We start from the raw sequence: 26483 nt of genomic DNA, 5'->3' as shown, positions 1-26483 counted from the left end.
ACTGCACATCAAACCACAGAATATTTATTGAATAATAAACTTGTGGCAAACAATCCGGCTGCATTTTTTGCATTCATTCATTCACTTTCCATTTGGCAACTTCCATCACATTAGCAGAGTAACCAGTAAGCTGTTTTCCATTTCTAGGTGGTCATTCCCATCACTGTCTACATCACTTGAGTCTTACAGGTACAGAAGCCAAGTTTAGAGATTTGCTAAAATTCACCTGTCAGGGTAAAAACTGAGAGTGTTACTTGGCTGCTTATTCCCCCACCTGAGCCTCATTCTCTAGCAGACACTCCTCTTTACGGGGCATAACTGGGGCAAAGAGAAATGGTGACAGTTCTGCAGCACGTAAGATAGCCAGTCTAAAGATCTGTCCACTCACAAACCCCTTCACGCAGGGTGACGTAAGCCTCACGGTTAGCCAGTCCACTCCCACACCGCCACCGGGTGTGCTGTGCACCACACAGCATCACAGCTGGGATGGCAGTGCGGCGGCTTCCTGACAGGCGCCATCAAACAGGGAAGGGCTGACTGCCACCCTTACTTATTTCTGGTCCGCTTTCCTTCCGTCCTCACACCAGATCACCACTTGTTCCTACCATCCCTGGGAGGCTGTCTTGCCTGACTGTAAAGGTTTAAAACACCAAAGACAAGATTACATTGTGGGTGATTACTTACAGGCATGTCAGAATACATATTTATGCAGACAAGCACTGGAAGGGAACACAGAATACTAAAGACAACTGCGGTAAGACTGTGGGTCATTTTTCTTCTTTAACTGTTACATTTGTGCAATAAACATAAAAGAAGGGAAAATCTTATCAGAACAACAGGCAAGGAGGTGGAAAACTAGGTAAGTCTTCCTGAAGAACAAAACAGACATTTCAAATACAACAGGTCCCCTATTGGACTTATGGCTCAGATGACTCAACACAGTCTGAAGTAGTAACTCTCATGAGCTCAAAATAAAATACTTTCAGCCCTTTTATTCTACCCTCCTCTTTGCCAAAGAACATGCTACTGAAGCTGTTCTTTGGCAGATCTTTCCTGAACAAACCCTGATGAAAGAAATGAGAAAGTTCTGAAATACATTAATATGCTTTCTTTCAGTTACTGAATATCTACTCTGTGGAGGACACAGGAAAACCCAATAAAAACCCACAATAATCCTCTATCACAGAGTTGTTGCACTTAAGCAGCTTTGCCTACTGAAAATAAGAGTGCAAACTCATTCAGTCTCTAGGAGCCAATAACAAAAAATAATGTTCTTAGAGAACAAAATTCTTAAATAAGGATTATAAATTTAGGTTTTATTATGCAGGGAAGTAGATGGATTATAACTCATAAATTTGGAATCTAGCTTCCTTTTACCTTTTGGAAACAAGTTATTTATCAGGTTAGGCAGCAACGATGATAAACAGAAATCATTTCAGATTCAGGGGTCATAAATGTTGCTACACGCCAAGTGGTTTAGTTCCTCAGCTGTGGGTTAAAGGCAGACACTTTCCCAGAACACATGTTAAATAGTAAAACTTCTTAACTATGCTTTGAAATATGACTGCCTTCTTTTAAAACTCAGGGGAAAAAACACCTTAAACTATTACAAAGAGAGGGGACGTTTTATAACCATAGAGTTAAAACTTCCCCATCCCCTAGGTAATTTAGACTTACTCTAGATACATAACAACACAGCTCAAAACAACCTTAACAGGAACAGCCAAAGCTTCCACTGTCCCCTTTCCCTTCACCTAACAACTCAAATTGAACAAAATAATAGGAAGAAGGATCACGAACTGCTAGTCCCATTTCTCCAAAACTTAAAAGTTCAACACCAGCCATAAAACAAGTGATAAAGTGAGGAGTTCTATAAAAAAAGTTAAACCAAATGACAGATGTAAAAAGTAAACTGAAACGTTTAACAATGTTTAAAATGAAATATGCTTATTACATAAAGCACAGTTAAAATATATTTAATATCCTTTTAACTTCATCCTTACAAAACTAAATTAAAACCAATGCTTCAGTATATTTTTCCTTATTAAAACTCCTAACCATAGTTGACTCCCATTTATTTTCAGTATTCAAATCCATAGCTTAGATGGATAATGTACTTATATTGGCACAACTGTACCTCTCCCAGTATTTTATATTTGAAGAACCATTTTTAAGAACTCAAAATTTTAAGAACTTAAAACTCTAACATTCACATTTTCAACTCAGTAAATCTGTGGGTTAGTCTTTTTGGCTTGTTTGTTGAATCTGGGGTAGAGGTAGGGACTAAAACCAAAATACAATACTTCCAGGGCAGACTATATATTATACAAGTCGATTTTCAAATTCCAGATTTGCTTTTTTCAGCAATGCCTTCAACTTGTTAACAAAAGTGGACTCCTGTATGTTTCTATCAAGTCCATTTGTAACACATTCAACAGAGAGGAATGATGACTTCCCACCAGTTCCGTGGGGGTGGGGGTGGGGGACAGGCATCACGGAGAGCTAATAGGAGCACTGTCCCATGATTTGAGAGTTGTTTCTGATCTTACTGACACTTTCTCTCAATGCCACCTCCCCAAGCACAGTATGATTTTATTTGTAATTTGGATTTTTAAACCAGAAAGTTATTATGGTCAATCCAAAAATAACCCAAAGAACTTGCTAAAATTATATCAGTAAGCAGCTTTTTATTGAAGGACTGAAAGAGTTTAATAGAAGGCACAGGAGCACTATAAAGCTTTTTCAGATCATAGTAATCTTTTTGTATGTATATATGGAACCCAGACTTTTTTGTTAAAAATGTCTGCTGAACAATCAGAAAATGCCTATTTGTCATCTTTCCCTTTAGTTTTTCTGTATACCATCTCTCGAAAACTGGCCAGAATCTTGTTTTCTCTCTTTCGCCTCTCTTCTTGGTTAAAGGACGCCAGGGCTCTCTTCTCATCAGCACTATAGATCTGGTTCTCTTTCCGCAGTCGCACGGCCTCCATTCGGCGATGCCTGCAGATAATTTTATTTTTGGCTTAATTTCTCAGTAATTATTCTCATAGTACTTCTGCACTTACCCTTCTTAATACAGAGTGGTCTATTTAAAGAACTGATAAATAGAAATTGTTTTGGTAATGGGCTGGATTTTCAAAAGAGCATGCATTTTATCTGCCAACGTGTGCTCTGATTCATTTCCAGTATTCAAATAATGATCTATTGTTCTGTCAACATCATGAATGTTATTAATTTCAGATACCAAGGTCATAAGTCTAGTTCTGTTGTTGCTACTAAAACAACCAGAAACTAGCAAATTATTAAATTTCTTATGTGCTATGTGGAATTTGCCTTTGGGGAATTGACAGTAGGACAGAAGAAAGGTTTAAGTTGTCATCAATCAGGCAGAAGTTCCTCATGGTTCTAATTTATTGTACAACCAAAAGGACTAGGTCTAATACCGTAATAGAATTTTTTGATGAGTTTTGTGAGTGGATTTAACTTCCTCAGAATCCAGTAGCAGCTCAAAGAAGAGATTTATCACAAAGGCCAAATCAGGAGTATAGGGGGCAGATGGAAACTATGACATTATCTTCAAAGGGTCTGCTAAATTAGAGAGAAAACTCCATGAAACTCTTTTAGGTATATGTAACCCAATCCTACAAAGTCAGTTTGATATAAGGCTTGACCTATGTCTAGAAAAATAGAGAAAGCGGAGTAAGGAAAAGAGGGGAAACTCATTCAAGATTAGTGTGACAGTGGGGGAGCAGCAGGACGGAAAGACAAGGAGAGGACACTGTACTGCTCACTATACAGTGAATAGAGGGGTTTGTTTAGAACATCAAGTGCTATGTGAACAATGTTGTAAAACATCTATGAACGTGTCTCCTAGTACACAGGAAAAGAGTTCCTCTTGGGTATCTAGGAACAGAGCTGCTAGGACATAAAGCTTACGAACGCTCTACTTTTCAAGATGATGTCAGACTGTTTTCCAGAGTCGTCGTACCAATTTATATCACCACTAGCAGTATTTAAGAGATCCTGTAGATTTACATCTTCTCCAATGCTTGGTATTGTTAGAACTCTGAACTTTTGTCCATCAAATCAATGTAAAATGGTATTTTAGCATGTTTCTGATTTCCATTTCCAATGAAAATGAACATCTTTTTATGTATGTGTAGGCCATATATTTTTCTTCTTCTAACAAATGTTTGTGTCCTTTTCCCAGTTTTCCTTTGGGTTTTTTGTATGTATTCTTTACTCTCAATACTAATTATCAGTTTTAAGATCCTATCCTGGCTTAAAACTTGTCTTTTTCTTATTTTAGACGTCTTCTGATAAACAAAAGCCGTTTAACCTAGGCAAATTATCACTATTTTATGATAAGTACATTTTTGGGGATTCTTCCTTAGGAAACACTTTCTTACCCCAAGATCTATTAGGTATCTACTTATACGTTACACTAAGAGTGTTAAAGTTGTTTTTTACTTTTTATTAAAAAAAATTTTTTTTTAAGTAGGCTCCATTCAGTGTGGGGCTTGAGCTCACAACCCTGAAATGGCATGGTTTAGAGAGCCAGCCAGGCACCGGCAGTAGCACTGGTTTTTAAATATGACCATGCAGGGCTCTACTTTCATCTTTCTCCAAACAGAAAACCAGTTTTGTCCTGCCCCATTGACTGCAGAGTTCCTTCTTTCCCCCAGTGATAGGACATGCAATCCCTTTCATACAACTAAGTTCACACATGTATGGCTCTGTCCAAGCTTCGTATTTTATCCCACTGAACAAGTCATTTGTTCTCCTATACTTTCTAAAGTTCTGTAAGCTTCATAGTAAGTCTTCATACATGGTAGGCCAAATCTTTTTTTTTTTAAAGATTTTATTTATTTATTTGACAGACAGAGATCACAAGTAGGCAGAGAGGCAGGCAGAGAGAGAGAGAGGAGGAAGCAGGCTCCCTGCCAAGCAGAGAGCCCGATGCGGGACTCGATCCCAGGACCCTGGAATCATGACCCAAACCGAAGGCAGCGGCTTAACCACTGAGTCACCCAGGCACCCCATGGTAGGCCAAATCTTATCTTCCTGTCCTTCTTCAAAGGTGACAGGGCTATTCTTGGCCCTCTAGTCTAACATAAATTTTAGAACCATCTTATTGGGGCACCTGGATGGCTCAGTCAGTTAAGCATCTGCCTTCAGTTCAGATCATGATCCCAGAGTCCTGAGATCAAGTCCCACTTCGGGCTCCCTGCTCCACAGAGAGTCTGCTTCTCCCTCTCCCTTTGCTGCTCCTCCTGCTTATGCTCGCTCTCTGTCAAATAAATAAATAAAATCTTTAAAAAAGCCCCAAACCACCTTAAGTTTCACAAAAAACTATTCTGTGAGTCTGATTGGAACTATACTATATACAGACCAATTTGGGGAGAACTGACTTGATATACTGTCTTCCTGTATGAACATGGTATCTCTCCACTTACGCCTTCTTTAATGGCTCTCTCTTTTTTAAAGATTTATTTGAGAGACAGAGAGAGGGTGAGTGGAGAAGGGGCAGAGGGAGAGGGCACGAATCTCAGGCAGACTCCCTGCTGAGTGTGGAGACTGACAGGGGGCTCAATCTCACAACCCTGAGATCATGACCTATCCTGAAACCAAGAGTCAGATTAACCAACTGAACCACATAGGCGCCCCTTTAATGTCTCTTAATGTTTTCTAGTTTTCCCTGTAGAGGTCTTGGACATTTCTTGTTAAGATCTATTCCTAAATCCTTCATATTTTCTGATACTATTACAAATGTTGCTTCCTTTTTATTTAATTACATTTCTAACCATTTCCTGGTACACAGAAATGCAACTGATTTTCATGTATTAACCTTATATCCAACCACTTATTAAACCCTCCTATTATTCAGAATCATCTGAAGGTTCCTTAGGATTTTCTATGTAAAAAAAAATCACATCATTCACAACAAATGAGTTATATCCTCCTTTCCAATGCCTATGACTCTCCTTTCTTTTTGCCTTTTAAGATTTTATTTATTTGACAGAGAGATAGAGCCAGAAAGCACAAGTGGAGGGAATGGCAGAGGGAGAGCACCGAGCAGAGAGCCTGACACGGGGCTCCATCCCAGGACCCCAGGACCATGACCTGAGCTGAAGGCAGACGCTTCACCATTTGAGCCACCCAGGCAGCCCTCATTTTGTTTTGTCTTACTGTGCTGGTCCTCCGAATCCCGACATTCTGGAGGTGCTTCAGGGGATTTGCAAATACCTGCTTCCAACATTATTTTAAAATACTTACTTACTTTAAATAATTTATAAAGTTTTAAAAAATCCAAAATTCAGTTTGATCTTTGTACTGATGTCCTATTAGTTTACTCTCCTCATTCTTCCTGGTACTTTGCTTTTTCCTCCACAATTTTATATTCATTTCCCCATGCTGTCATAATCCTTTCCTGCTCTCCATTCTCAGAGTCCACAGAGAATTAGAGTTCATATTCTCTGCCTCTACAGAGAACCAGAGGCAAACTCCGAAAACAGGAAACACTATCTTATGAAAATGACTTCCTACTACCAGAATGCCATATTCCTTGTGGGGCAGTGATAAATAATTGAATTAACTATATCCTCCAGAAGATAAACTGTAGGTACCAAAATACAGACTAGGACAGGACAACAGAAAGACTGATTCTCTGAAGTTGGGATTTTGAGGCTGAGCTGCACATGGAATTCTAGCCAACCATGTTTTTATCAGTAAAACCAATATTAAACCAAAATTTATACCCTACTTTTCATTAGGAATGATCACTTAATGAAAATCAAGTGCCAAAATATAATTCTGGTAGTGAGAAAGGAAAAGATCTAATCATGGAAACTGACCTCAATGCCAATAACTTACCTGCTACCACTCATTACATAACCCGAACATTCAAATGATGCAATTTCTTCACTTGTCAAGCCAATTTCACCTCTTCTTGGGATACGTTTCCCTGCTTTCACATATTCAGCCATAGCTGCACCCTCACCAGGTAACAGCGCATGGCCATAGCTACAAAGTAATTCAGAAAAGGTTCATTATAAAAAGCTCATCATTATAAAAAGCTCATCATCTAAAGAGAGCACAAAAAGATTTTCTCTCAGAAAACAGCACAAATAATGGCTGCTGAATGGGAGCATCCAGGGAAGTCCAATGTGAATTACTTTAATTAGTGAACACTGCACTCTGATCTGCATAACAAACCCAGGAATACAGACATGCTTTGGAGGAACAAAAGAACTGATGTGAATGAGTCTAGATTCATGGTTTACAATTATGGATCGTTATATCCCTACAGGCACTGCCTTTATGGCTTCTGCCTCCAGTGAATTCCTTTTTCCGCTTCAAGAAAAAAAAGAGAGAAATAATATATCTCAAATTAACATACTTTTTAGAGTTGTAACGAGTAATAATGCTATACAGTAACAATTACCTATTAACTTTCACTCGAGAGGACTTTAAAAACTACCATCCCTTCCTTCAATTCATTCACTGTATCTTTAATACCTATTAAACTTAAAGCTTGTAACACAAAAATGGTCTCTGTTCTTATGGAATTTATATACTGATGGGGACATAACTACAATAAAAGGTAGAACATAAAAGACACTCTCAAAAGAAACAGAAAATACTGTGAGGACTAGAGGATTAGAGAAGGGTAGGAATCCCATATACTTGTGGAGGAAGGTCCTGGGAATCAGCACATGACCCCTCCTTTTGAAAAGAACTTTGAAAGATGGTAAGGATTTTAACAGGAAGAAATTGGGAATAGCAAAGAAAAAGGGCAGGGCAAAGAAGTGAGGGCGTGCTGGGGGAAGACATAAGGTGAACAAGGCACAATGTGGGAAAGTGCACAGTCAATACAGGAAGTCCTGGTTCAGCTCAGCTGGAAGCTGGCATGTAAATAAGGGCATACAGGGGGATACAGTTGGAAAGGCAAGTCAGGGCTATACTTTTAGGAAGGAACTTTAGATATTTTAAATACAGTTACTTACTTCAAAGGTTTATCATCCTGAGAGGCGAGTGTTTTTGGAGCCTCTGGGCCAATTAAGTCTGAGGGTTCTTCAGGCTCTGCAGGAAAGAGGTTCAGATACAGATTCACATTTTGACTAATCACTTAATTTAATGTTTTATCTGTTGTGAATCAAAGTCTACCAGAAGAACCTACTTGATCGATCCTTCCAGGGATTCTCCAGAAACTCTTCCTGGGAATCTTTAGAGCTTGAATCACTGGAATCTTTTCTATTCTTCTTAGACTTCTTTTTCTTGTATTTCTTCCTGTAATTATAATTTGATATAAATATACTTAATAGTCCCACATTAAAGGGACTCTCATTTTTTAAGACAATGAAAGACTGATGAAAATGATTTAAGTTCTCAGCTGATTACAATTTTAAGAGCAGAATTTTAATTAAAAGATTTCAACTTATTTAACCAAATCATGTTTCACTATAAAAAAAGATCTCTCAAGGGGACAATGAAATGGTTCTCATGTTGCAGAAAGATAATAAAGCAGTTTAAAAAACAGCTCTTACCAATTTGAGCATCAATAATTTGAAGTGTAATGGGTTAAAATACATCAAATATGTTTGAATCCATGGGTTCATAACAATATGAAAAAAAGTCCAACTCATTATTTTGAAAAACAAAATAATTATTTTCATAAAACAAAAAAGGTTAAAAAGAAATTATCCTGCCTTCCCTATACAAACTGTTACTTCAGAGTAACCAAACAGTTGATGAGGGTAGGTTTCTCTTATAGAATTATTCTACCCAATAAATGAAGAGAGCAAGCCAGAAAGGAAAAAAGGAGAGAGAGCGAGCGAGCCAGAATTAGACTATCACAATTCTGCAACCCCGAATGAAATAAGGGATCTAGGCAATGACCATCCATGGCTATTAACATGGCAAACGGAGACGGCCAGACATTAACTGCTTCCTGACGAAGTACACAGCACCACCTATGCAGTATGTGCACCAAAGACTCAAATCTGAACCTCATCAAATCTCTAGACCTTACTATCAATATATAGGAAACAGACAAGACAAAGACCATGTTAAAACCACACCATAAAAATACAGTCAGGAGGGGCGCCTGGGTGGCTCAGTGGGTTAAAGCCTCTGCCTTCAGCTCAGGTCATGATCCCAGGGTCCTGGGATTGAGCCCCACACTGGGCCCTCTGCTCAGCAGGGAGCTGGCTTCCTCCTCTCTCTCTGTCTGCCTCTCTGCCTACTTGTGATCACTCTCTGTCAAATAAATAAATAAAATCTTTAAAAAAAATACAGTCAGGAGTGTTTGGCTGGCTCAGACAGTAGAGCACATAACTCTTGCTCCTGGGGTCCTGAGTTCAAGCCCCATATTAGGTGTACAGTTAACTTTTAAAAAATATTTAAAAATAAAGAAATAAAAAATTAAATATAATCAGCAAAGTCTATACTGCAGGAAACTCTATATGTAAATGATTTGGTTTCTTTAACAAATAAACTGCAAGAACAAAAATGGAAGGGAAACCAACTAATTTAGAGATATAGGAGACATACCAACCAATGATAATTTATGGGCATTATTTGTATCCAGATTTAAATGAACTGTATAAAAACCTGCTGAGAACTGAGGAATTGTTGCTAAATATCTTAGGCATGATAACAGTATTGTAGTTATGATTTCTTAAAAAGAATGCCTATCTTTTAGAGAAACACGCTGGTTTATGGACAAAATGTTATCTGGAATTGGTTTTGAAATAATGGGGGGGGCAGTGGAGATTGTCCAAGAGTTGAAATTACTAAGCTGGGTGATGGTTACACAGGGGATCATTACACTATTTTATTGATCATTATTTACTTATTACTTTATCTTACATAATTTTATATATATTTTAACTTTTCCAAAATAAAAATTTAAAAGAAAACTAACGATCTATGTTTCTTCTTCTTTTCCTTTTTCTTGGCTTTCTTTGCTCTTCTTTTTGTACCTTCATCTGGAAATTAAAGCAGATTTTAATTAAAAACAAAAGCTTAATATTAAAACCCCAGTAATTTTGAATAAATATCCTACTGCTGGCCTACTTGTTGTTACAGAGAAATTAACCAATTCAAACATTTATTGCTATTCATCAGGGTATGTACTAGGTACCAGGGACACAGAAATTAAAGTTATACTAAGTCTTCAGTGATACAGAGTATATTGGGTGAGATAGTAGTATGGGTAAGCAGGAAAATGTACTTGTTTTTTAGAAATGGACACAGAAATCTTTAGGGTGACAGTGTGATACTGCTAATCTATTTTGAATATCTCAGCAAAAAAAATGATATTTAAAGCAAATGTCAAAATACTAAAAATTGTTAAAATCTAAGTGATATATAGTATAATACTACCCTCCTTACTTTATACTGTTTTGAGCATTTTCATGATGAAAAAAGAAAAAAACCCTATATGTTTGGGGCCAGGGACATGCCTTCTAGGAGCTCAGTCTAACAGAGGAGACAGAAGTAAGAGATAAACAGAATCCAGAGTGATACAGGGAAGCATGGGGTGCTCTGGAAGTACAGAGAATTCTCATTATCAGGCTGGTATGGGGACGGTACTTAAAGAATGGTGTCTCTTAAGCTAGTTCTTTTTAAAGATTTTAAAAAATTATTTATTTGAGTGAGAGACAGACAGGACAACAGAGCAAGCAAGCACAGAGCAGCAGGGAAGGGTAGAGGGAGAGGGAGAAGCAGACACCCCACAGAGTAGGGAGCCCAATGTGGGGCTCGATCCCAGGACCCCAGGATCATGACCTGAGCCGCAGGCAGACGCTTGCTTCATTGACAAGCAACCCAGGTGCCCCAAGCTAGTTCTCTTTAAAATCAGTTTTGTTACGAAAGTACTGCATGCCCACTGTCGAGGCGAGTAAGCCAAGCCGTACGCAGGGAGAGACTGGCCCTGCAGGCAGATGGACTCTGTATCAAGTCACAGAAGCAAGAGAAGGAACATGGGAGACTGAGGAGACAGTCGTTCTCAGGCTAAGAGATGCTGCAAGAGGGAGGCGCATGTGCGATCAGAGAGGGATCAGTCAGGGTCTGAACTTCACCCTGAAGACCACAGAGAGCTGCTGGAGGACTTTTAAGTAGGGGACAGATGTGCTCACATCTGTGCTCTCAGAAAGTTCATCAGGGGCACCTGGGTGGCCCCGTCGGCTAAGTGGCTGCCTCTTCATTTCAGCTCAGGTCACGATGTCATGGGCTGCGGGATCCAGGCCTGTGTCAGGCTCCATGGTCAGTAGGGAGGTCAGCTCCAGATTCTCTCCGTCTGCCCCTCCCTCCCACCTGCACACCTGCACACTCTCTCTAAAATAAATAAATCTTTATATAAAAAAAAGGTAGTTTACTCTTCCAGCAGTGAGGAAGAAAAGCAACAACAGGAGCCAGCAAACCCCAGTGACATGAGGGGAAAAGACACCTTTATGCAATGTCCCCAGAGGTGGGGGGGGTCAATCATCCTGTCAATCATCAGCCAGGAAAAGGCACAAAAGGTGGCTTTCTGTGAGGCACCATGCCACTGGGGGGGGGTGTCCTTCATAAATTAGTTGCCAGCCGGCAGGCGGTCCTCTGCGGTGTGCCTTTTGGAAAATGGCACAGAGGTGCCCGCTGAGTGTGACGACGACACAAGAGAGCTGCTCCCCAGGCCTGAAGCAGCCCCATGGGGCTGGCTCTGCCGCCGCACGTCTCCCGGCCCGCCCCCGCCTCGGTTCGGTTTGCCGCCACGACGTGCCCTGTACAGCTGGACAACACCCATCTGGGGTCACAGCGCTCGGGTCTGGATCTCAGCTGTGTGAGCCTGAGCGCGGTGTCGCAACCTGCGCTCGCCCCGTTTCCCCATCTCTAAGACGTAGTCTGCAGCCACGTGTGGACTGAACAGCACCGAGAACACCCAGCGCTTAGCGGGGCTCCTGGCACCGAGACGGCCAGTGCTCAACACCTCTCGGCTGCTGCCCTTAACCTTCCTCTGAAATCAGTTCTACGAAGTAAAACGCGTTTTGAAGCCAGGCTTGCAGAGCGATGCCGGCCTTCTTACCGCTGGAGTCTGAGTCAGAGTCAGAGTCACTGTCGCTGTCATCAGAGTACTTCTTGCGTTTTCTTTTAGAGGATTTCTTCTTTCTCTTTTTCTTGGACCTCTCTTTTGAATGATTAGACTTCTTCTTCTTCTTCTTTTCTTCTACATGAAGTACAAATACAAAATTAACTTCTAGGCAAGTATTACGATTATCAATTTTACTGTATCTGAAATACTGAAAAAGAACAGATGACAGGGGAGGGGGGTCGGGAGAAGGTGGGTGGGGTTATGGACATTGGGGGAGGGTATGTGCTTTGGTGAGTGCTGTGAAGTGTGTAAACCTGGTGATCCACAGACCTGTACCCCTGGGGATAAAAATATATGTTTATAAAAAATAAAAAAAATTAAAAAAAAAAGAACAGATGATAGGCAACTTGATTTGCAAAAGCCAAGTCTACTGTTGGACTATTTATAAACAGTTTTTTCAACTTCTCAATGCAGCAGCTCTGTCGTAGTTAAAAAAGTACCTTCTGGGGACGCCTGGGTGGCTCAGTTGGTTGGGCAGCTGCCTTCGGCTCAGGTCATGATCCCGGCGTCCTGGGATCGAGTCCCACATCAGGCTCCTTACTCGGCAGAGAGCCTGCTTCTCCCTTTGCCTCTGCCTGCCATTCTGTCTGCCTGTGCTCGCTCTCTCCCCCCCCCTCTCTGATAAATAAATAAAATCTTAAAAAAAAAAGTACCTTCTGAAGTAGACGCTGAACTGGTGCCTCTCTTCGGCTCGTCGGCCTCCACTGGGGTGTGTTCATCAGAGCTGTATTTGAGGAAGACGGTTGTAGAATCAGAAAACTGATAAACCACGAATCATGGAGTATAAAAATACAGAATCAAAAAATTTCAGTAATGACCCCGGTTGTCCAAGAACATTAAAAGCAGACACTGGAATAACTTTGTAAAGGTACAGTTCAAGAGTGTACCACCTTCAAAATAACGTAACAATCATTTACATTTGCATGCTTTAGCATGTACAAAACACTATTCAAACTGAAAGCAACATGTAAGATTTTTCAGAAGCCACAAGATGAATGTAAGGAAAGATGAAAAAAACTAGAGACAAGAAGACCAAAGGAAGATTGCATTTATTGTATGCGTATAAAGGACATACGGTAGAGCAGCAACCGTTCTGTCCCCAGAGCAAGAAGAACTTAACACACTACAATATAAGAAGAGTTCATTCTATTATAGATAATTCTGAAAATGAGTACTATTAAAATTCCATAATCGTTTAGAAGAGGATGGGGAGTCTGGGTGGCTCAGGCGGCTGAATGGCCAAATCTTGGTTTGGGCTCAGGTCATGATCTCAGGGTCCTGGGACTGAGCCCCACATCCAGCTCTGTGTTCAGCGGGGGGTCTTCTCACTCTCCCTCTGACCCATTTGCTCTCTTTCTTAAAATAAATAAATCTTTGGGGTGCCTGGGTGGCTCAGTCAGTTGGGGGTCTGCCTTTGGCTCAGGTCATGATCCTGGAGTCCTTGGATAGTGTCCCACGTTCGGCTCTCTGCTTTGCGAGTACCCTGCTTCTCTCTCTCTCATGAATAAATAAATAAGGGGCGCCTGGGTGGCTTGGTGGGTTGAGCCTCTGCCTTCGGCTCAGATCATGATCTCAGGGTCCTGGGATCAAGCCCTGAATTGGGCTCTCTGCTTGGCAGGGAGCCTGCTTCACCCCCTCTCTCTGCCTGCCTCTCTGCCTACTTCTGATCTCTGACAAATGAATGGATAAAATCTTTTAAAAAATGAATAAATAAAATCTTTAAAGAATATATTAAAAAATAGATGAATCTTATAAAAATAGTTTAGAAGAGGAATTTTCGTATCATATAATCTTAATCTGAAGACCACATCTGGAGTAATTTAGGTATTGCCCAGAAAATTATTTGTAGTGTTCCTTCCAACTCACTCTTTTTTTTTTTTTAAAGATTTTATTTATTTATTTGACAGACAGAGATCACAGGTAGGCAGAGAGGCAGGCAGAGAGAGAGGGGAAGCAGTCTCCCTGCTGAGCAGAGAGCCCGATGCGGGACTCGATCCCAGGACCCTGAGATCACGACCCGAGCCGAAGGCAGAGGCTTAACCCACTGAGCCACCCAGGCGCCCCCAACTCACTCTTTTAGTTCAGATTCTTTGATCATTTTCTATGTATCTATAAGAACAAGTTTCAAATAATAATGCTATCACCCTGTCATAAAACACAAGTATACCTGTCAAGCACATTGTTTCAACTCAAAGTAGACTTAGAAATGGAGGAGAGGGAAGAAGAACCTTAGGAACAGCACCAAAGGGAAAAAAGAAAAGAAAAAAAAAGAATTAGGCTGTCAGATACTATTTAATACACGAAAAGTAACCAGGGGCGCCTGGCTGGCTCAGCTGGTGGAGCTTGAGACTCTTGATCGTGGGGCTGTAAGTCTGAGCCCCATGCTAGGCATAAAGATTATTTAAAAAGAAAATATTAAAAAAAAGAAAACTAAACAAAACTGTATTGGTATATTCATTTTTTTAAATCCCTGTGGGAACAGACTAGAAAGCCCAAAAATAAACCCATGCATATATGGGCAATTAATCTATGACAAAGTAGTAACAAATATACAGTGAGTAAGAATGCCTTTTTTTTTTTTAGAGATTTTATTTGACAGAGAGCGAGAAATCACAAGTAGGCAGAGAGAGAGGAGGAAGCAGGATCCCTGCGGAGCAGAGAGCCTGATGCGGGGCTCGATCCTAGGACCTGAGATCATGACCTGAGCCGAAGGCAGAGGCTTTTACCCACTGAGCCACCCAGGTGCCCCAAGAACGCCTTTTTATTAAATGGTGCTGGGAGAACTGGACAGCCACATATAGAAGTAGGGACCTGAGCCACTATCTTACACCATACACATAAATTAAATCAAAATGGACTAAAGACTTGAAAACAAAAATCTACCAATAAGAAAACATAGGCAGTTAGCTCCCTCACCTCCTTGTAGGAGCTGTGCAACGGTTTTCACATATTTTTTAAAGATTTTATTTATTTATTTGACAGAGAGAGATCACAAGTAGGCAGAGAGGCAGGCAGAGAGAGAGAGGAGGAAGCAGGCTCCCTGCTGAGCAGAGAGCCCGACGCGGGACTCGATCCCAGGACCCCAGGATCATGACCTGAGCCGAAGGCAGCGGCTTAACCCACTGAGCCACCCAGGCACCCGGTTTTCACATTTTTATTTATTTATTTTTAAAAGATTTTATTTATTTATTTGACACACACAGAGAGAAATCACATGTAGGCAGAGAGGCAGGCAGAAAGAGAGGAGGAAGCAGGCTCTCCACTGAGCAGAGAGCCCGATGTGGGACTCGATCCCAGGAACCTGAGATCATGACCTGAGCCGAAGACAGAGGCTTAAACCACTGAGCCACCCAGGCCCCCCGGTTTTCACATTTTTAAAAAAAGATTTTATTTATCTGTTTGAGAGAGTGAGCAAGAGAGACAGCACAAGTGGGTAAGTGGCAGAGGGAAGGGGAGAAGCAGACTTTCCTGCTGAGCAGGGAGCCTGACGCAGGGCTCCAGCTCAAGACCCTGGGATCATGACCTGAACCGGAAGGCAGGTGTTTAACTGACTGAGTCACCCAGATGCCCTGGTTTTTAGATTTCCCAATAAGAACAAAGGTAACAGGGGCACCTGGGTGGCTCAGTGGGTTAAGCGTCTGCCTTCGGCTCAGGTCATGATCTCAGCGTCCTGGGATTGAGCCCCAAAACAGGATCTCCACTCAGTGGGAAGCCTGCTTCCCCCCAACTCCCGCCTGCCTCTCTGCCTACTTGTGATCTCTGTCAAATAAATAAATAAAATCTTAAAAAAAAAAAGAACAAAGGTAACAGGGGCACATGGGTGGCTCCATCATTAAGCATCCAATTCTTGATTTTGGCTCAGGTCATGATCCCAGAGTTGTGAGACCAAGTCTGCTTTGAGCTCCGTGCTGAGTGTGAAGCCTACTTAAGATTCTCTCTCTTCCTCTGACCCCCAACCTCCACCTCACACACATGCTCTCTCTTAAAAAAAAAAAAAAAAAAAGCAGAGTATCTGAATAGATGTTTTCCAAAAACATATAAATGGGTAACCAGTAAATGTAAAAATTCAATATTACTAATCATCAGGGAAATGTAAATCAAAATAAAAAATCAAGGGGCGCCTGGGTGGCTCAGTGGGTTAAGCCTTTGCCTCCGGATCAGGTCATGATCTCAGGGTCCTGCGATCAAGCCCCGCATCACGCTTTCTGCTCAGCAGGGAGTCTGGTTCCTCCTCTCTCTGTGCCTGCCTCTCTGCCTACTTGTGATCTCTCTGTCAAATAAATAAAATCTTTTAAAAAAATCGATAACACCTCACCTGATAGAATGGCCATACTTGAAAAGACAAAAAATAACAAGTGTTGGTGATGATGTGGGAGAGGGAACCCTTGCACACTGTAGGTGGGAATGTAAATTGGTGTAGCCACTATGGAAAACAGTATGGAGCTTCCTTAAAAACTAAAAATAAAACAACCATATGATCCAGCAATTCCACTTCTGGGTATTTATCCAAAGAAAACAAAAACAGTAACTTGAAGATATATGTACTCCCATGTTCACTGCACATTACTTACAATAACCAAGACATGAAAACAACCCAAATGTCTATGGAAGGATGTAGAGATGAGGAAAATGTAGTACAGGAGAGGGTACCAACATGGTGGAGTAGGAAATTCCTGAGCTCACCTCCTTCCATAGACACACCAAAACCTACCACTACATACAGAACTGTCTCTGAGAATGAACTGAAGACTAGCATAACAGATCATATGCAACTAAGGATATAAAGAAAAAGCCACACTGACAAAGGTAGAAGGAGAAGAGACACAGTCTGGTTAGGACCCACACCCTCGGCATGGCGACCACCAGAGGAAGGGATATCGTAACTGTGGAGTCCCTCACTGAGAAATAAGAGATCTCTGTTCCACATCAGCCTCCAGAGCCTGAGGGACCTGTACCAGAAAGACAAGCACCCATAATGTCTGGTGTTGAATACAAGTGGGGCTTATGTCTGGGAGAGCCAAAGGACAGTGGGAAACTGAGACTTCCCCTTAAAGGGCACGCCAGTGCAGAGGCATTAGTTTGAAAAGCACCTAGGTTAGAGGTGAAGGAGAGATCCAAAGAGACTAAGTTTAGGGTGTGTGTGGAGGAGCAGGGATCTGTCTGAACATTCTCCAGAGAAAAGTATTGGTGGGACCCATTTTCTCTTAACTTCCCTTACATCTAGCTGGTCCAGTGCTGGAGGGTGCCATTTCTGACACTCTCCATCTCCTGTGCTAGTAGTACTGTCACAGCCCAAGCAGACTCACCCCACCCAACCCACCTCCCCTGGCCTGGCACTCCTCTCTAGGAGCTCCGTACCCATCATACCCAGCAGGAATCCTCAGCCAGCACCAGCAGACCTTCCACCCAAGGGCTCCTCCAGGGCTCTTGCCCTGGAGGCCCAATCCGACATACTAGAGTGCCTGCATCAGTTGCAGCTGGACCCTGCTGCCAGTTGCACTGAAAGCCTGCCCTATTCAGCAGTGTTCATGCCTCTCACAAGCAAGCCTTACAGCCAGCTGGGTCAAGAGCTGACCCCACATACCAGCATGCCCACAACAGTCGCAACCAGGCCTGTCAATCAGACAGGCCAGAAGCCTGCCCCACTCACCAGCATCCACAAAGTAGTCATAGCCAGGCCTAGCAGACAGCTGCACCAGGAAACAGCCCCACATACCAGTCTATACCAGTCTACACAAATTATGACCAGCCACAAGAGGGAGCACACGGCCTACATAGGAGACACTCCTGGGCTACCTAGCCTGGGTGACCAGGGGGGTTTGGGCTACTGAGCCCCACAGACACCTTTGGCTAAAGCCTCTCCTCCAAGTTTGGGACAACAGCTCTTCTACCTGAAACAGAAACAAACACTGTGACGCAAATGAGACAAGACAGTATGTTCCAAGTGGACGAAGACAACAAAACCTCAGAAAAAGAACTAAACAAGACGCAGATCTACCAGATGGCATTCAAACTAATGGCCATAAAGATGCTCCCTGAACTCTACTGAAGAATGGATGAACACAGTGAGAACTTCAACAAAGAGACAGAAAATATTTTTTAAACCAATCAGAGCCAAAGAACACAATAACTGAAATGAAAAATAGAGGGTATCAACAGCAGATTACAGGATGCAGAAGAACAGATTAACAATCTGGAAGACAGAATAGGAGAAACCACTGAATCCGAAGAGCAAAAAGCAAAAGAACTGAATAAAATGAGGTTAAGTTTAAGGGACCTCTGGGGTAATATCAAGTGTACTAATAGTCGTACTATGGGGTCCCAGAAGGAGAAGAGAGAGAAAAGGACAAAAAGCTTATGTGAAAAAATAATAGCTGAAAAATTCCCTAACCTGGGGAAGGAAACAGACATCCAAGTCTAGAAAGCAAACACCCCCAAATGAGATGAACCCAAAGAGACCAAGACATATTATAATCAAAGTGTCAACAGTTAGAGATAAAGAATCTTAAAAGCAGCAAAAGGAAAACAACTAGCTGCATACCAGGGAACCCTAAATCTATAAACTGGTTTTTCAGCAGAAACTTTATAGGTCAGAAGAGAACAGCATGATATACATGAAGTGCTAAAAGGAAAAAACTTACAAGCAAGATCATTCTACCCAGCAAGGTTATCTCTCAGAAGCAAAAGAGAAACAAGGAGTTTCTCAGATAATCATAAGCTATAGGAGCTCATCAATACCAAACCAGCCTTACAAGAAATATTAAAGGGACTTAATTTTAAGTAGAAAAGACAAATCATAACTACAACTAAGAAAATTATAAAAGGAGGGGTACCTGGCTGGCTCAGTCAGTGGAGTACATGACTCTTGATCTTGGGGTTGTGAGTTTGAGCTCCATGTTGGGTGTAGAGATTATTTAATAATAAATTCTTTTAAAAAACGGAAAATCATGATCTCACTGGTAAAGGTAAACATAGAGTAAAGGTCGTGGGATCGACCACCTACATAGCTAGAATGAAGGTTAAAAAACAAAAGCAGCAAAATCAGACCCACAATAATTACTCAATGGAAACATAAAATAGTAAGATATAAAATATGATGTCAAAAACACAAAACACAGTGGGGGGATGCAGTGTTTTTAGAATGCATCTGAACTTCAGTGGGCATTAACTTAAAATAGATTGCTATATACGTAAGATGTTATATATGAACCTCATGGTAACCACTGACCAAATACCTGTAACAGATAAACAAAAAATAAAAGAATACAAATATAACACTAAGGAAAGTCACCAAATCTCAAGGGAAGAGAGCAAGAGAAGAATGGAACAGAGAAGACCTCCAAAAACAGAAAGGGTGCCTGGGTGGCTCAGCTGGTTAAGTGTCTGCCTCCGGCTCAGGTTAAAATCCCATGATTCCGGGATCAAGTCCCACATCTGGCTCCTTGTTCAGGAGGGAGACTGTTTCTCCCTCTGCCTGCCGCTCCCCGCTTGTGTGCTCTCTCTCTCTCTCTCTGACAAATAAAGCTTTTAAAAAAAAAATTAAAAAAAAATCAACAAAATGGCAACAAGTCCATACTTATCAATAGGTTTTTTTTAAATCAATAATTACTTTAAATGTAAACTAAGTGCTCCAATCAAAACACACAGTAGCTGAATAGATTAAAAAAATACCGGGACCCCTGGGTGGCTCAGTTGGTTGGACGACTGCCTTCAGCTCAGGTCATGATCCCGGAGTTCTGGGATCGAGTCCCGCATTGGGCTCCCAGCTCCACGGGGAGTCTGCTTCTCTCTCTGACCTTCTCCTCGCTCATGCTCTCTCTCACTGTCTCTCTCTCAAATAAATAAATAGAATCTTTAAAAAAAAAAATACCAAATACCAAAAAAAAAAAAAAACCCAAACCAAAACAACTGTTTAAAAAAAAACAAAATGCTGCCTATAAGAGACTCACTTCAGACACAGACTAAAACCGAAGGGATGGAAAAAGATATCCTATGCAAATGAAAACAAACAAAAAGCTGGGGTAGCAATACTTATATCATACAAAACATTCTAGAAAACAAAGCCTGTAACAAGACATGAAGGACATTATATATGATAAAGGGATCAATCCAACAAGAGGATATAATATTTGTAAATACCTATGCACCCAACATAGGAGCACCTTAATACATAAATCAAGTATTAACAGACACGAAGGGAGAAACTGACAGTAATCCAATAACAGTAAGAGACCTTAACACCCTCCTTAGATGAATGGATAATCATTCAGACTGAAAATCAATAAGGAAACAGTAGCCTTGACCAACACATTAGACCAGATAGACTTAACAGATATACACAGAACATTTTATCCAAAACCAGCAGAATACACATTCTTTTCAAGTGCACATGAAATGTGCTCCAGGACTGATCCCATGTTAGGCCACAAGACAAGTCTTGATAAATTTAAGAAGACTGAAACTGTATCAAGCGTTTTTTCAGACTACAACAGTATGAAATTAGAAATCAATTACAAGAAAACTAGAAAAACACAAACACATAAAGGCATAACAACATGGAATTAAACCACCAATGGACGGGGGTGCCTGGGTTGTACAGTCGGTTAAATGTCTGACTCTTGGTTTCAACTCAGGTCATGATTTCAGGGTCATGAGATCAAGCCCCATGTCAGGCTCTCCACTCAGCATGGAGTCTGCTCGAGAGTCTCTCTCCCTCTCCCTCCGACCCTCCTACTTGAGCATGTGCTCTCTCTCTTGAATAAATAAATCTTTTAAAACAACCAACCAACCAATGGGTCAATGAAGAAATCAAAGAGGAAATGAAAAAATACCTTGAGACAAATGAAAATGGAAACACAACAGTACAAAACCTATCAAATGGAGCAAAAGTTCTATGAGGGAAGTTCACAGGCCCAACTAAAGAACCAAGAAAAATCTCAAACAATCTAATATTACAGCTAAAGGAACTAGAAAAAAACAAAGCCCTAAGTTAGTAAAAGGAAGAAAATAATTAAGATCAGAGTGAAAAATAAATGTAAAAGAAACTAAAAAGACAACAGAAAAGATCAATGAAACTAAGAGTTGGGGGCGCCTGGGTGGCTCAGTCAGTAAAGCATCTGCCTTCAGCTCAGGTCATGATGCCAGGGTCCTTGGATGGAGTCCTGTATCAGGCTCCCTGCTCAGTGGGGAGCCTGCTTCTCCCTTTGCCTCTAACCCTCCCCGCCCCTGCTCATGCATGCTCTCTCTCACTTGCTCTCAAATAAATAACTTTAAAAAAGGAAACTAAGAGTTAGTTCTTTGAAAAGATAATATTTAAAAAAAAAAAACCTTTAACTGGATTCATCAAGAAAAAAAGAGTGCCCATATAAATAAAATCAGAAGTGAAAGGGGAAAGTTATACCCAATACTACAGAAATTGAAAAAAACTGTAAGCAACTACTAAGAACAATTATGTGCCAACAAATGGAACAACTGAGAAGAAATGGATAAATTCCTAGAAACAACAATCGTCTAAATCAGGAAGATTACAACACAGACTGATTACTACTAATGAAATTGACTCAGTAATCAAAAAATTCCCTACAAAAGAAACTCCAGGACCAGATGGTTTCACAGGTAAATTCTACCAAATATTTAATGAGTTAAGACCTGTACTTCTTAAACAATTCCAAAAAACTGAAGAAAGAACAAGTTCACTCTATGAGGCCAGCATTATCCTGATACCAAAACCAGACACCACAAATAAAAAAAAATTATAAGACAATATTCCTGATGTATGTAGATGTAAAAATATGCAACAAAATATTAGCAAATCAAATTTTATACTACATTAAAAAGATCATATACCATTCTCAAGTAGAAATTATTCCAGAAATGCAAGGATAATTCAATATCCACAAATCTATCAATGTGGATATACCACATTAACAAAATAAAGGATAAAAATTCTAGGATCATCTTAATAGATACAGAAACAGCAATTGACAAAATTCAACATCCAAAGAAGATATAAACTCTCAACAAAGTGAATATAGAGAAAATATACCTTAACTTAAGAAAGGCTATTTATGACAAACCCATAGCTAATATCACACTCAACAGTAAAAAGCTGAAAGCTTTACCCTAAGATAAGGAACAAGACAAGGATGCCTATTCTCGCCACTTTTATTCAACACACTACTGAAGTCCTAGCCACAAGACAAGAAAAATAAAAGGCATCCAAACTGGTAAAGAAGTAAAATGGTCACTATTTGCAAATGATATATATATAAGAAAACCCTAGTCTACCATCCATATTGTTTGTCAATTGTACCTCAAAAAAAAAAATCCCTCTGTAAGGCAACTAATGTGACATGTTTTTTTCTATTAGGTTGAGAAAAAACAATTCAAAATAATAAAAATGCATTTGTCTTAATACTGAACCCTTCCAGGAATAGGAAATTAGTACCACCATGAATTACAATTTAAAAAGAACAATTAAGGGGTGCCTGGGTGGCTCAGTTGGTTATGTGGCTGCCTTTGGTTCAGGTCATGATCCCAGGATCCCAGGGTTCTGGGATCGAGCCCTGTGTTCGGCCCTCTGCTCAGTGGGGAGCCTGCTTCTCCCTCTACCTGCCGTTCTGACTACTTGACTACTCTGTTAAATAAATAAATAAAATCCTTAAAAGTAAGTATCTTTTGAAAGAACAATTAATATGTTAAAATCCACTAGCAACATGTTTTATTATTTATTTTTAAAAGGTTTTATTTATTCATTTGACGCAGAGAGAGAAAGACAGCGAGAGAGGGAACACAAGCAGGAGGAGCAGGAGGGAGAAGCAGGCTTCCCGCTGAGCAGGGAGCCCCATGCAGGGCTCGATCCCAGCACCTGGGGATCATGACCGGAGTCATAAGACAGCCGCTTAATGACTGAGCCACCCAGGCGCCCCTAGCAACATGTTTTAATCGTTAGGTATGTTCAGTGTTTTTAAAATTCTAAGGGGTAGAATGGCACAAATCACAAAAAGAGAAAATGTGAGCTGTACTTAAATGTTCATTTAACAAAAATTTTGAGAACAGTCTTTGGATTTAAACAAATGTTACATTTTTACGAAGTATTTTTTAATCACTTACTCTGGTTCTGGATTCTTTGGAGAAAGTCCCCATACTTCAGGAGCTCCCAGTTCTCCAATTCTTTCTCTCTCACTTAATCTCCTAGAAGATATAGGCATATAAATTGTAACTCCATGGCTAAACTGTTTTCCAAATATATAATCAATTCAAAGGAGTCCAGTTAAGTCTTATTTTCCTTTTTTAAAAGTTAAATTAGTAAGTTAATACTCATTATAATTTGATGTTCTTAGTACAGACTACAGACAACCTGAGGCCAGGCCAGAAATACAGCTTAAAAAGCCATCAAGAGCATCTCTTCTGCCTCCTGTATGACATAGTTCTTAATTGCTCATTTCATCTTCTGCAATATGTGACACAAACAGTTCTGTATTTGGAAATAAATTCCTTTACACACATTTATGAGAGTAAAGAGCAGCCTCTACTTTTGATTTAGTCAAACCCGTTTTCAGAAACTCGGGAATACAGAAAATAAAAATGAAGCATTAGAAATAGAAAATAGAGAGAGGTATGAAAATGAAAGAAAAGTTTTATTTGACAAAAACTGTCCTCATAGATACAGGGTTTGTTTTCTCTGTTCTCCCTTTAGTTCCTTTTTTTTTGGAAAAGGACTATATACTCTGTCTACTCTTGGAGGACAGGAAAAATTTATGTTTGTGATTTTTAAAAATTTTGCTCACAAAATTCAAAAAAAGAAGGCTCAATTCCTCAAAGTTTAGCTGCTTTGATTCCATTTGTTTAAACACACACACGCACACACACACCAAACCCTTACAAAATAAATTGGTTTGATTGCTTGAATATACAATTTTTTACTTCTTTATTCTGGAGAAAAGATATTATAATCATGCAGAATTAGACTCAGGTTTCCCACCTGAAGAGCCTAAAAGGGTTATACTTACCACCCAACTTGGAATCCATATGCAGGGGGAAGAATGACAGGCTATAAAAACAGTTAAGTTCTCATCCCTGCTGTCACCAGCTTCATCTGCACTGTCTTTTTTTAAATGTTATGTTAGTCACCATACCATATTCATCTGCACTCTTCAGATAAATTATTCACCTTCTAAATGTACAAATGCAAATTTCATCCAAGAAGTTTTGACACCTTTTTGATGAGGATTGTCTAGTAGGATGCTGGTTGCTTAGGAGGTAACTGTCTGAAAAATTCAATTTGGAGAGGTAGGTCTCCAACCTAACTCAGTTTTTTATTGTTTCTGCTTCTATTCAGGAAGCCTAATGGCTAACACTCAAATACTATTCATTATGTTCCAGGAACTAAATCATCACAACACCAAAAGCCTTGGCACCAACTTTATCCCTTTTTAACTGTTTACAAAATAAAGCTCAGAGAAGTTCAGAAACTTGCTCAGGGTCACACAACCATCAGGCAGCAAAGCATGATTTCAAACTCAAGGCAGTCCAATTCTGGAGCCTGTGCTCTTCATCACTACCCTTTATTCCCATTTTTGGAAAAAAAGATTTATAGAAGCCCCTCAATGCCTGTGATACTCTTAAATTTCTTTTCTAACACAGGGGACATGTAGGGGTGCCTGGGTGACTCAGGTGGTTAAGCCTCTGCCTTCTGCTAAGGTCATGATCCTAGGGTCCTGGTATGGAGCTCCTTGCTCAGAGGGGAGCCTGCTTCTCCCTCTCCCTCTGCCTGCTGCTCCTTCTCCCTCTGCCTGTACTCTCTCTCTGTCAAATAAATAAATAAAATCTTTTTTAAAGAAAGAAAGAAAAGATTTTTAAAAATCTTATTTAAAAAAGATTTTATTTATTTGACGGAGAGAGAGAGATCACAAGTAGGCAGAAAGGCAGGCAGAGAGAGAGGGGGGAAGCAGGCTCTCCACGGAGCAAGGAGCCAGATGTGGGGCTCAATCCCAGAACCCTGAGATCACGACCTGAGCAGAAGGCAGAGGCTCAACCCACTGAGCCACCCAGGGGCCCCAATAAATAAAATCTTAAAAAAAAAAGAGAGAGGATATGTAAAGCCCCTAGTACAGTGCCTGATAGAATTTAACACTCAATAAGCATTAGATATTAAAACTTACATGGCAATAATTATAACCCTTTTCCTTTCTCCTCCTTAAACTACCCACTTTTCTACTCCAATACTCATTCCCGAGAGTGAATATCATTTTTCACCGTCGAATTAAGACCATTTAACAAGGCATTTTTTCAATGTAGCTTAATCAACAGTTTGGCAGATCACTTTTCCGCGCTCAATCATCTGGTCTCAGAGGGTTTTCTCTCCTCGGATTTCAACTCTTCCTCTCCAGCTTTCCCGACTCGCCCCACAACATTTCCACCGTGCACATTCTGTGACCTCAAATCCGTCCGATCATTCAGCAAGCAACGGCGGCACGCCTACCAAGTGCTAGGCACTGCTAATTTTTGTGATCAATAAAACAGGTCTCTTCTTAGCCACGAGCTCAAAGGAGTGCAAAATAAAAGCGCGCTTCCAAATAATAAAGACACAAGCGAGCGGGTACTGTAATTCGAGCAGGTCTGAGGCTCCCGACAGAACCGCTACAAGCCAGGAGGCAGAAGTAATAGCGGAGACACCGGAGCGCGGTAAGAAGGGGCCCGAGGACGAGCGACAACCCAAAGGGAGAAAGAGGCGGAAAAAGGCGTATTTTTTTGGAGGGGGGGGGACTGAAGGGATGGATAGAAAGGGGCGCTGGGCAGAGGGTGAAAAGCGAAAGTCCGACTGCGAAGTCGCGTGGGCTCCCGCAAGAGAAGGTGTGCCCGCCTCACTCACTTCTGCCGCAGGCTCTCCTCCCTCTCCTTGTCCAGAAGGCTGGGCCACGGCTTGTCGCTCCCGTAGGGGCGCGAGTAGCCGCCATAATACGCGGTCGAGGAGGCTGAAGCGAAGGTGTTGCCCCGCTGCGCCGAGGGCCGCTCCCGGGAGCGAGACCGCGAGCGGGAACGGTAGGACTGGTTTCGCGAGCCCTGACCGAAGCTGCCCAGCTGATGGCTGAGACCATTCCGAGAGCAAGAGTGCGAGCGAGATCTCGAGCGCGAGCGACGGCCCCGCGGGGAGCGGGCGGATCGGCTGGGCTTAGGGCTCCTGGACGAACTGCGACGCTTCCCCCCGGAGCCCGAGGCCGACCCCTCAGGGCTGCGCGAACCCGACACAGGGGCCATCGCGGCCGCTGGATCCCCTAAACCGCTAGAGAAGGGGGCGTTCTCGCGAGCCTAGGAAGATCTCGGTCGGTTCGCGTCTCTAAGCCGCCGT

General features: G+C 41.2%; 1 protein-coding gene across 1 annotated transcript; it reads right to left on the bottom strand.

The window, feature by feature from the left end:
• Positions 1–2: 2 nt before the first annotated feature.
• LOC122896750 (NFKB activating protein) lies at positions 3–26483 on the bottom strand. Its single transcript, XM_044234804.1, has 9 exons — positions 26007–26483; positions 23246–23326; positions 12787–12857; positions 12068–12208; positions 9926–9989; positions 8180–8289; positions 8007–8082; positions 6874–7023; positions 3–3000 (listed from the first exon to the last, which is right to left on the bottom strand). The coding sequence occupies exons 1-9, from the start codon at positions 26390–26392 to the stop codon at positions 2826–2828; spliced, it is 1254 nt and encodes a 417-aa protein (XP_044090739.1). The 5' UTR covers positions 26393–26483; the 3' UTR covers positions 3–2825.

This window comes from Neovison vison, chromosome X, assembly GCF_020171115.1.
Source record: "Neovison vison isolate M4711 chromosome X, ASM_NN_V1, whole genome shotgun sequence".
Taxonomy (NCBI): domain Eukaryota; kingdom Metazoa; phylum Chordata; class Mammalia; order Carnivora; family Mustelidae; genus Neogale; species Neogale vison.
Note: the sequence above shows the minus strand (reverse complement) of the source record. Positions and strands in the feature narration are given on the sequence as shown.